The sequence below is a fragment of the Labrus bergylta genome, chromosome 19, assembly GCF_963930695.1.
Source record: "Labrus bergylta chromosome 19, fLabBer1.1, whole genome shotgun sequence".
NCBI lineage: Eukaryota > Metazoa > Chordata > Actinopteri > Labriformes > Labridae > Labrus > Labrus bergylta.
The window spans coordinates 1,505,376-1,517,404 of record NC_089213.1 but is presented as its reverse complement, the minus strand read 5'-3'; the positions used below and the strand labels follow the sequence as shown (position 1 = coordinate 1,517,404).

General features: G+C 41.7%; 1 protein-coding gene across 6 annotated transcripts in view; it reads right to left on the bottom strand.

Moving 5' to 3' along the window:
• Positions 1 to 11,809, bottom strand: part of col11a2 (collagen, type XI, alpha 2) — a 50,276-nt gene extending 38,467 nt beyond the window's left edge. For 2 of the 6 annotated variants that reach the window (XM_065948051.1, XM_065948052.1), the window contains exon 1: positions 11,298 to 11,808. In XM_065948051.1, the coding sequence (XP_065804123.1) occupies positions 11,298 to 11,415 (118 nt within the window). In that variant the 5' untranslated portion in view covers positions 11,416 to 11,808. Of the gene's footprint in view, positions 1 to 11,297 lie in introns of all 6 variants that reach the window. The other 4 variants (XM_065948053.1, XM_065948054.1, XM_065948050.1 and 1 more) reach the window with 3 other exon arrangements.
• Positions 11,810 to 12,029: the final 220 nt, after the last annotated feature.

The following is a 12,029-nucleotide window of genomic DNA, read 5'->3' as shown; positions in this document are numbered from 1 at the left end:
CTTTTTTAATCATTTATTATTTCATTTCCTTTTTCTCTGCCTTGCTTTTATTTTTCTTTGTTAAGATAAGTGCTACAGTATATAAATAAAGTGTATTATTATTATTTGTTTCCCATAGTAGGTGTTCAATCTTGGCTTGCCTCCCTGTCTTTGAGCAAACTGTGTTGTTTAATGAATTTACAGCCAGCCCTGCTCTTGCACTTCTCATTATAAACTTATGGTGGCAGTGATGCATTATCTATAGCAAAACTACTTTTTGAAATGATGGAAGATAACAACCAAGCCCTCCAGTTATGCAGCTTATGAAGTTACATTTTTGTTATTATTATCAAATTCATCATATTTAAGAATAAATGAAAAATTCATGAAAGAAATTTGAAATGCACACGGTGCATGACAGTTTGCTAAACATATGACATGCTCTGCAAAAAGCTGTGAGGATGCAAGTTAGGATGCAAAGCCAGCGAGGGTGTAACTTATTCACCACAGGTTTTCTACAGTAGTGTGTCAGCAATACACCAGACCGCAGGATAACATTAATAATCATGAAACTTCTGAAAATTATTTCATTTTTTAACTCATTGAAGAATGACATTGAATCTTAACCTGATGCACAGCTTTCTATCAGACAGCCTATAAACCCGACAACACTGTAACATCATAAAGCCATCCTTAATGTGTTACCACTTGTGACCCTTTACACTGGCCTCTAATGTGAACTCTCTTTGTGTGGTGCTTGTGTTTAGGTGACACCCAGCGTCTCAGAGTTAACAGTTAGTCGAACAGGCCCACAGATGGTAATATTTATCCAGACAGAGCAAATTGTGCGTTGATATTGCCTCAGGGTGTCCAGACCACAGTCCATTAACGTCACTCTACACCAGAGAGAGAAAGACAAGGAGGAGGAGGTGAAGAAGAGAAGGATGTAAAATAAGTTAGTGAGAAGGAGGGGGAATAGGAGTTAGATTGAGTGCTATTGTGATGCTACATCAACCATCAAAAACATGAACTTCACTTAAAAACATGAAAGTGGAAATGAACAGAGGGGAGTAACAAAGACACACGGAGAGGAGAATAAAGAGAGAGAGAGCAATTATTGAAGATTGGTGGGTTTTTAAAAGTAAGTTGGACCATAACATGTTAAAACATTCAAAAGAAAGAGAGTAAAGAAATAACAAGGATTCTTTTTCAGACTTTTTGTGCAATTTTATAACTTTTTTAACTCTCAAAAAATCATCCAGGGAATGAAGAATGTCCTCAGACTTTTACAGGTCAGCACAGGAATGTTGGGAATGAGAGAGAAAGAAAGAGATGTAGAGTTATGAAAGGAGGAAAGGTGCGTGTGTGTGTGTGTGTGTGTGTGTGTGTGTGTGTGTGTGTGTGTGTGTGTGTGTGTGTGTGTGTGTGTGCGTGTGTGTGTGTGTGTGTGTGTGTGTGTGTCTCTGGGGGGGGGGGGGGGGGGGTCAGGCAGTGACAGTAGACAGCGTGGTTCTGTGATGGCAGGATACTGGATCAGATTGCAGCCCGAGCTCCCCCAGCACACCCAGCACAATGTGCCGCTCTGTTCCCCGCTGCCTTCCCCGGCTCACATCTGCAGCCGGGGCCCTTCCTGCCTGGAGGACCACAATCACGACAAAAACACACCCTCAGAAATAACACACAGGGCCACAGAGGTACACACTCACACAGCCCAGGCAGTGAAAACTCCTCTTGAGACGAGGAGTGGCAAATATGAAACTAGACAAGGTAGAAAAACAGAAAGAGTGGTAAAAGTCTCTCTTTACTTTCTTTCTTCACCCTCTTCCTGCTCCATCAGTGTTTCTTATAAGCGCTCACAGATGGCTGCAGCCCTTTGATGTTAATGCAGCAGGCCAATTACTAGACGGCATTAAGAGAGGAAACAGGACTCACAGACACGTGAGGGCGGTTAGAATCGAAGCTGTAGCTACAGATTACAGTAGTCTGTACAGGCATCACTACTGACAGAGGAGCGGAATTAAAAACGACAATATTCAAGACACTGACGGCAGAACATTAATAAAGGGACTCAAACTGATCCGATCAGTTCAAATACTAAAGATAATCTTTCATAATGTAACAGTTATTTTTTTAACTATGACTACAGGGACTACCAGAGTCACCAGGGAGGTCGCTGAAACTTGGAGGAACAGGGTAGGAAGTGGAAGAAATAAAAAAATCAATTCACAACATTATTTGTGAAAATAACATTTTAACTTTTAAGAAGTTTTGCAAGAGTGGGTACCTCACAAGAGGCTGATGCTATATGGGGGTCCTTAGCATGGCAAAGGTCAAGAACTGCTGCTGCAGCCCACTCAGCCCATAAAAAACCCTCAACTGACCAAACATTCAGATCTTATCACCACCTGAAAGAAAACACTAGAGCTGACTGTCACACTCTAAAATGAGATACACTAAAAACACAACATCAATGTTTTTAAGCGGTGTCTGTACTGCTGTAGTTCCCCTTGTTGTCCACTAGATAGAGCTAAAACAGATTTAATGACAGTAAACTGAGCACAGTCACAGAGAGTCACTGGTCAACAAAATTGTATGGTTCAAGTTTGCAGAGTTAAAGAATAATGCTCATAAATCCAACATGAAATAATAAAAAAATATTGTTAGATTAGATATAATCAATTAAGTGACTCATGCCCCAAGAGGACATCTGTCCATGCATTTTATTTAACTCAGTTTTCCTATAATAAATAGTATATTTAAATGTTTTCTTGAAAACTTTCCCCAAAAATGAACATGTCATCCCAAGATATTGAGATAAATAAATCAACTTCTTGAGAAAACCACACAAATGTACTAGTTCTTAGAGGTAGATTGAATTTAAAAGAATGTATGGATTAGGGCCCCTGTCATATTCCATCAGTCAATCTGTCCTCTATTCTGGCGGGAGCATATCTTAGATTGCATTGAGCCAAATGAAAGTGACACTAGAGGCAGCTTAAGAGGCAAATGCAAAGAGAAAATGAAGTTGGTTGACTTATTATACACGTATAATAATAATGTATACATTATACATATATGATAATTGGTTGAAACCTGTATTTTGAACACAAGCAGCCATCAAACTGCCCTGAGAGCCCGGGGTCATAGGTCACTGCAGGCTCAGGTGAGGATGACTCCTGCATGATCCTCTGTTCACTTCAGAGGAAAAACTTTATTTCCTCCCCAAAGCTTTCTGAGATGATCTGTCTAGTGAATTCTGTGTGTGCATATTGGTTTGTAAGTGTGTGTGTGTGTGTGTGTGTGTGTGTGTGTGTGTGTGTGTGTGTGTGTGTGTACTTGTGACCTTCCTTCCTTTGGTAAAGCTGTGCCAAATACCAGACACACACTCCAGCTGACACGTTGACCCCTCACCTCTCCCCTTTACACAACGAGCACATTGTAAGACACACAGAGCGAGAGGGACGTGCAATATTGACCACAGATTAACACACAAACACACACACACTGACAGAGACACAGACAGACAAACCATACACTGTACAAAGAATGAACAGCAGAACACCATGCCTCAAGTGAAGCCAAAGGATGTAGAGCTCCCTCTGCTGACTGGCCACAGTATAGGTTACAAACTCTGCCTCCTAGGACCTGGGTCAAACTATGAAATCAACTGTTCATCAGATAAAAAATAGTGAAAGTTGAGTTTAAATAATCTCCTCATTCTGAGAGGTCTCTTCTTAATAAGTTATTTGATGCTATAAAATGGTTTGATTTACACCTCTGTTGGTGCATGCAGACCCTGCAGGGTGTACACAACGGATTATCAGAAAGAACGAGAGGAAATCTAACAAACAATAGCAAGAGTCATTGAACTTTCCATTCCCTTCAGCTTGAAGTCACTCTTCTAGTTTGAGTTTTAAATAGAAGATCATAAACAAGTTAGATTTAAAGGACCATAAAAGTAATGAAGTTAGTGACAGTGAATGAAAACCGACTGATTATTTGTGATTAATTGTCCTTCTTCCTGCTTTTAGATTTTCTGTGAACATCTTTAGCTGTTTTTAATTTATGACTGAATGTAGGTGAGTCTCTTTAAAAAGTCCTCAGTGGTTTATGTCCAACCTGTGCATCTTATATGTAGACCTTTATCTCTGTTTATATTTATATGTTGTTAGGTTTGTACAAATAAAGAACTAACAGTGTCTGCTTCACAAACAGCTGCTCTGCTGTGGGTACTGAGGACCTGGGGGATGTTTGACGTTTAATAAGTCAAATAAAGAAGTGTGTTTTCAGTAACAGAAGCGGTGTGGTGTGATCTTTACTGTGCAGACTCTGATTCTCAATAAGTCAGCGCCCGATATTTTAGCTTCATCCTGTTCAATGGGAGGACACTGAGGCTTGTTGTTCATTTGTATGTACAGACTATGAGACAAACACACTCACACTCTCACATGCAAAAATCCATCTGTACGATAAGTTATCAATATCTAGAAGTCTCTCTGCTTTCTAAATATAATCAGACAACAGGGTCTGCAAATGAACATAAATCTCCAAAAGGATCATAAATTACAAAAAGATTCAAAAATGTGAAACTTATTTCAACTCTGGAAAAGACAAACTAATCTCCAGTTGTTCGGAATCACCAGCTGCGGCTCCAGCCACAAAGCTGACCACGATGGTTAAGCGTACGAGCCTCTGCACGTTATAATTTTCAACATGCTGCTCTATATTTACCAGTTATTTATAATGCCTTCTGTACACAGACAGAAGATCCATTATGAGTACCCATGCAGTGTAAAGGCGGTTATTAGACTTGACATTGTTGATGTTGTTTAAAATGAGGATTGAAGGTAAAATAATGACGATACAGATCTACCCTGACTGAGAGGGGATCCTGATGTCAGGTCCCACTGAACTCCACAAATAACCAGAGCAAGGAGGAGGAGTTTAGAGGCAAAGACAAGAAGAGGATGATGTCGGGGAGTAAAAAAAGAGGCTCATCTGAACTTTTATGATCAACTCAGGGACGACTGTGCATGTGAAGAAGATAAAGTTGTGCTTTCAGGGTTGCCACGATACCTGAATTCTAAACTTTGATAAAGTTCATAGAGTAATGTTTTATGAACTTTTAGAAGGACATGATTGAAGTCACACAGATACATATATTATTTCTACCAATGTAACTTTGTTAAAGTGCTCATGATGGATAGGCCGGGTCGTTGTAACATAACAATGAGTAAGGTCTTTTACCTGATTTTTGTAAAGTGTCTCAAAACAACACTTGTTATGAGTTGATGCTGTACAAATAGAAATTGATTGATTGACAGATCTTACAATATGCAGACAGCGCCCTCTGCTGGTTCAAAACGCAGTATCGCAATAAATATTTTTCGCAAATCAATTTTTAAAAAAATCTAAAAAGGCCTCCATCACCCCCATGATGACAAACAGAGTGAGCTGTGCTTCAGCTTCTGTCTTCAACACCGGAGGATGCTGCTTGGGTAACATGAACTACCACAACGTATCTGACAGAATACTTTAAGACGAGAGTGTTATTTTTTATGCTAACATGCTTTTTACATCTGTCCTAACTTGAGAGTGTGTGTAGTAGAGTAACACAGTCTGAGTGGTTTGTTCATCACTAAAGGGAGATGCTAACGTTTATCATGTTGCACTCTAATGTGGCTTTATCATTCTTTCCACTAAGAAGCTGCAGCCAGCACATGGCCAAGTCCTCTACTGTCCCCTGTGTGCCGTACTGTAATTGTGGTCTGTGCCAGTGTGTGTGTGTGTGTGTGTGTGTGTGTGTGTGTGTGTGTGTGTGTGTGTGTGTGTGTGTGTGTGTGTGTGTGTGTGTGTGTGCTGCACTGATGCTGCCAACGTGTATCATGCTGGAGCCTCGTGTGGTTTCAGGGCTGGAGGCCACAGTCTTAGTTTGGATCTGAGGGTGGATACTGACACCACAAGGCCTCCACTGAACCACAGGGCCCAGTGCAGGAGACGCTGAGTGGTTCCCTGTAGTGTATCATCACAGAGGGGACTGAGAGTCAGCGAGGGCACAAATTAGAAAATCTGTCTTAGACCCATCGATGTGTCTGCAGAAAACTTCAACTCTGCATCTCTTCTCTTACTTATCGACAAATTTATAAACACAACCACAAGTCTATTAAAAGGGAAACACTTAAAGCTCTGATTATTTTACAGCCTGAAACTTTATGTAGGTTTAATTTATACTAAATTCTACTACTGATGATGCGAATTTAAAAAGCATCATCTGCCTTCTTACAAGAATTAATATCATTTGAAGACAACAGCCTTTACGTTTTATAAAAAATAAATAAAAGAAGGGTAAAAAAAGATTCTGCATGCTCTTTGGACCTGGAAGATGTTGACCTACCAAACAGTTTAACAAAGTTATTCTTTAAACAGTGCAATGTACAAACAATCATTCATCTTTAATAACAGTGACTAGCACGTTCTGATTACTACATTTACTTCAGAGTGAAGTCAGAGGTGACAGATCACACTGATCAGAAAGTACCAAACGTTGCCCGTGGTTGATGTAACACAGATTGTGTGCATCCTTCAGTAATTCAAAATTAGAAATGTTGGATGCATAGGACTTCTTCTTTTGTTGCCATCGTACCAGGACAGGTGTCGAGATCATTTGATTTAACCAGAATCACATGGAAGTTTTAAAACCTGTTCTCGGGACAACCCCATAATAAAGAGAAGTTTAACAGCAGCGGGTCTGCATCACAGGATAATCATCATTACTGTCTAGAACAAACACCTTCTCAGAGTGGAAATCCCCCATCACAAATGAAACCTACACTCTGGAGGACTTGATTGGTATAATTTAGTTTAGCGCTGCAGAACAAGTGCAGGAAGAGTTCTGTTTAAGGTGATTTATTGTGACTGGATCTCCCTAAAACACCCTGAACACGAACAAACATCTCCAACATTTCCAAAAAGATTCAAAAGAAACCGACAACTCTGCTGTGTTTGTGCAGTAAATCCTCTTTTGTTCCTGACTGAACATTGTCAATACCATGACAGTTATCACAGGATGCAGTGATTGGGAAGACCCTGCCTTCTTCCCAGTGCATGCTGGGATACCCTGAGCTTCATCACAAGCAGGCAGAAAGAATAAAAAGGGAACTTTCTTTGTTGGGTTTTGCTGTATTGGGCCAATTCAAGTAGTTCCAGATTCTTTATGAAATTGCAGGAAGATGTAAGAGCTTTAATGTCACATGTTATTTTTCTTTCCATGAATCTGTATTTAAACGTTTCTCTGTTCTTCTTATATGTAGTAGACTGAAGTCGGGCAGTCTGAGCAAACAACAGGTTTAAATCTGCATTTTATTTTCACGTCCGTTGACCACACTATGTCTGGAAAAGAGATGTACTGTACATTACAGTGGTATGTAGGAGCACACAGCTGGTGCCTGCACCCTCCTGCACTGACTTCCTAGAAGCAGAAAATAACAGTGACTAGGAATAGCGTCCTACACAGACAGTCTGTCATTATGATCTTGGCACACTCTCCTATCGTCCTTGTTCATCTGCAGCTAAAACAGAAAGCCTCGGAGGAACAGCGCAGGACTATCCACACAAACCTCCAAATCATCACCTATGAAACCAGAAGGAAGAAAGTTTCTGTCTTCTGCCCACTTTGTTCTCTGAAGTCTGCAGGGATAGTGTGGTTTAATCTGAGAAAGACTTCTGCAGGTTCAAAGTGTGAGGGGATGTCGAGGCCTCAGAAGTGTTTTTTTGTGCATCTCATTTTTAGCTTCTGCATGATTTTATTTTACAGCTACGGTCTGCTGGGCTTTATCTGTTCACTTAACATGGAGCTGTTCAGCATCCAGTGAGTGACTGAGGTTCAGTGTATCTAACATACACTTTCAGTTTCCTGTCCAAACAGATACCATAACCTCTTCACAGTCCAGACTAGGGCTTTGAGAATGAAGAGTTCATGTTGGAGGGCTGAACAGCTTCTCTGTGGTTACACATACTTTCTAGTAAAACTGATCTACTGTCAGTAAACTGAGTCTAAAGCTGATCGTGTTTGCTGCTCCAGTGTAGCTTTCTGTTTTGTTATTAATAATAAGAAGAGGTGACACGCTAACAGGCTTGTGCTAAGGCTTGGGTTAAAAAAAAAGTTTTCCTTGGAGGTTAATCTCAGCCTATACGGGCATTAATTCCCACCTCATAACGCCCCATCATTTGCCAAATCTTGCCAGCCAATCCATTTGGTGACTACATGAATAAGAAGTATTAGTAACTGCATGGTGGAGTAATAATGGCTGATGAGAAATACAAGCAGTGACATCTCCTGGAGATAAGACACCTGACGAAACAACATCACTCTGGGAAACACAGCACTGGTAAAAGAAAAAGAAGAAGAAATAAAGGGAGAATATGGATGTGAGGCGCTGTAGGAAAAATCGAACAAAGCAGGGGATCATTTACAGGTTTAAGCTGTCAGACTCAGCCACATAGGATCAGCAGAAGCCTGAAATACCACACACTCCTAGACAGTCACAGGAATGAACTGTCAAAGGCCTGCTCATGCCACCACACAGGAGCTCTATTCACCAGCAGAGAGAGGGAGAGAGAGAGGAAGGGGGGGGGGGGGGGGTATGACAGACTGCCCTTTGAGGAGGCTCTGCTTTGAAATGAGGTTGAGGAACATCCATGTCAAGAAAATATTGCCCTCTGATTTCTCCTCCTTTGAACAAACTGTGCTTTCATGGCTCTCCGGGCCTGCTGCTCTCTGGTTGGCTGAGCCTCATCCATCCCGCCTTCTCCTTCTCTCAACGCAGAGAGAATAAACATGAAAGATTCTGACCACTTTCTTCTCTAAATCGGTCTTTCACTGCTTGGGTGGGGCGCCGTTACAGTTTACACCAACATCTGCTGCTGCGCCACACTGCGCACACACACTGCGCACGCACAGGCACAGATCCGGGTCCTTCTGGCAAACTGTGCGCAAGTCCGTTATGCACGTGCACATGCAGGTACATGGACTGTGAATGTGCCTCACCCTGACATTAACGCAGGGTATTATGATGAAGAAAGGAACCATTTCCTGCGCGCAAACGGACACTTCCGCGCGTATTGGCATATTTAGGCTAAGACATAGAGCCTGGTCGAGGTGTTGCACACAGAGGTACATTCACACAGATGTGGCATACATTTCCACACCCTGACCTGGAGAAAACATCCATAGCTTACACACACACACACACACACACACACACACACACAGAACTGTACAAAGCGCACACAGACACGGAGACACTGAACGCTTTCACTCCCAAACCTCTGCGCCTGGGCTGCTGCGCCGCATAATAACCCATTCATAACAGGCAGAAATGTCTCCAAAACACACACAGGAGACGACGGGAAGGTGCAATCACCTCTCGCAATCTGAAATTGGAAACGGGGCCAAAGAATACACTGAAGGGGGGCAATTTATGTTACAAAAGCCCCATTGGCCCGTAAGCTGTCTTCACAAGTTATCCAGAAGAAGAAGAAGAAGAAGAAGAAGAAGGAGCCATTGATCAATACTGAAATGTCTAAAGGTAAGTTTATTCTCAAAAACGACTTCTGAGGGGTTTCTGTTCAAAATGGGCAGGAAGTGTCTCTTCTGACAAACAAAAACATGAAACAATGGCGTCAAAATAAATACAAGAAATCAAACCAGCGTCAGAAAAATCAAACATTTTTTTTTTATTAAAGATGAATCTAAACGTCACATTGTGGTCGAACATGGAGATTTGAAGTCGTGATACACTTTGAAATGTTTCTTTTATCTTATAACTGAGTGTCCCGTGTCATCAAAGTCCTCAGTGATAGGCTACCTGAACTGGTCTGGACTCAGGTGAATCAATGCAGCCTCTGTGTTAAAAATAACTCCAGACCACTAGTGGTTCATCCGGGAACTGCAGCGCATACAGATCATTCCTTTGGTCGAGTTTATCTCTAACCTGAGAGTGAGGGGAGGATGGCCAAACCTTGAAGAACACTAGAAGAAGAAAGGATATGAAGAAATCTCCATATCAATGTATGAGCCTTTCTGATCACCAATACAATAAAAACCAACACAGACTATTAATCTGTTTGGAAATCAATCAAATCAACTCAGCTTAAAGTCACATCCTACAAAGTGGATGCAGAGACCCCTCCTCCCCGGACAGTGAGGGGTGGACTGGTGCACAGGCTGAGCTGGTAAACCCTCAGCCCACCTTCACAGTCTGGATCCACAGCCCACTTTAATTTCAAACAAAGTTTAGCTGAAATACAGAAAAACAATCTTATAAACAATATCTCCTAAATCTTTACGTTAGGCAGAAAAAACCTCCTACAAAGCGACCTGTGCAGATTTGTTTCTGCACCGTCCTACCCTAAGCCCCCCAGCTGCGGATACACAGAGGTGCGTAAAATGAGTCTGGATCTGGATTCTTGACAGTAAAATGAAGATTAAAGATGTACAAAATAGAAAAAAGAAAGAAAAAGAAACATCATTAAAATGATCAAAAATCACCTGCATGACTGAAATAAGAAGTTAGTGGCTCAACCCAACACTTGTTGAGAAGACACCTGTCAGCACATCGAGAGGGAGAGAGGCGAAGATAGAAAAAAACACTTTATCCAGTTTTTACAGCCATGAAAAAGACATTTGTAATCTCCCGTGTCTGTAACTTTCACTGTAAAGCACTTTATGCTTCATCAATTCTCTAAAGGGGTAAAAAGCTGGCGAAATGTCAACTTTCAATAGTGTCACAAATAACAGAAAAACGGCACTCGAGTCACTATTTTCTACATTTTCTTAAAGGAGGGAGCTACTAGATTTCTCCTTTATTTCCAAGTCCATTATCGGACCTTCAGATTTCTCTTGCATTAGTAATTCGTGATCCACAATCAATTTCAAGGCTTTTGGAAACCAGGGAGCAAGAACAAGCCAGCCCAAGATATTTTTTTTTAGAAATCTGCTCTGTAGAGAAACAGCACACAGTACACCAGGACACAAGATAATGAAGGCAGGCATCAAAATAAAAACCAGATTCTACATTTGATTGGTTTGGTTTGGCTGATTATTCTTCGGGCATTGTGAACACATTTCTCTGTAAAACTGCAGAGAGTCAGGTGCGTTAGTGTCCGATAATGGAGAAGCTGTCAATCATTACGCACGCTGAATTTTAGGTTTGCGAAAGATGGAGACTTTTAAAAACGCAAAAGTGGGGAAGAAAATCACAACATCTGGCGTTAACGCGCACATGAAGTAACTGAGGTATTGAGGGGAACTATCTTACCTGCACGAACCACGGTTGTTTGGCACACAGCGAGCGCCACGATCACCAAGGCAAAGGATGAGAAGTCCATGCGCCATGGTCTCCGTTTCTTCCGGAAGGGAGAATCTCCAGTATCCATAGTGTTGCGGTAGTTTGCCCGCCTGGTTGAGCTGTGAGTGTAGGATATGGTGGAAGTTATCCTCTCACAGAAAGCCAGCCGACGAGAGGGATCCGACTGAACCTTCTGCGAGGCGACAGACAAAAAGGCACGCCTCTGGAGACTACCTCTCTCCCTAATGAGTTACCTATGTCTGTCACTGTTCACGCACAAAACCTTAACACTGAAGGGCTTTGGGGTGAATAGATATCTTTTATTTTAACGTTTAACCCCTTAGTGCTGGAGCCCCATTGAGTCAGACTGGGTACGAGTACCCAAAGTGGAGAGAGCAGCAGAGAGAGACCTGGAACCACGCTCTCTCTCTCCCTTCTCTCTCTTCCCCTCTTTCCTTCTTTACTTACACACTTACTCCCACGAAGAGTGTGTGTGTGTGTGAAGAGAGAAAGAGAGAGAGAAACTAAGAGAAGAGGGAGAGGGAGTGAGAGGGCGTGCGTAATTATGCCCTCTACGTGTACGGAGGAGAGTCTGTGAGTGACTGAACGTTTTTAATAACTATTTCACTTCACACACACACAACAATGGCGTCTTTCTGCTTTTATGTTGCAAACTGACACTGATCATTTCAGTGAACAACT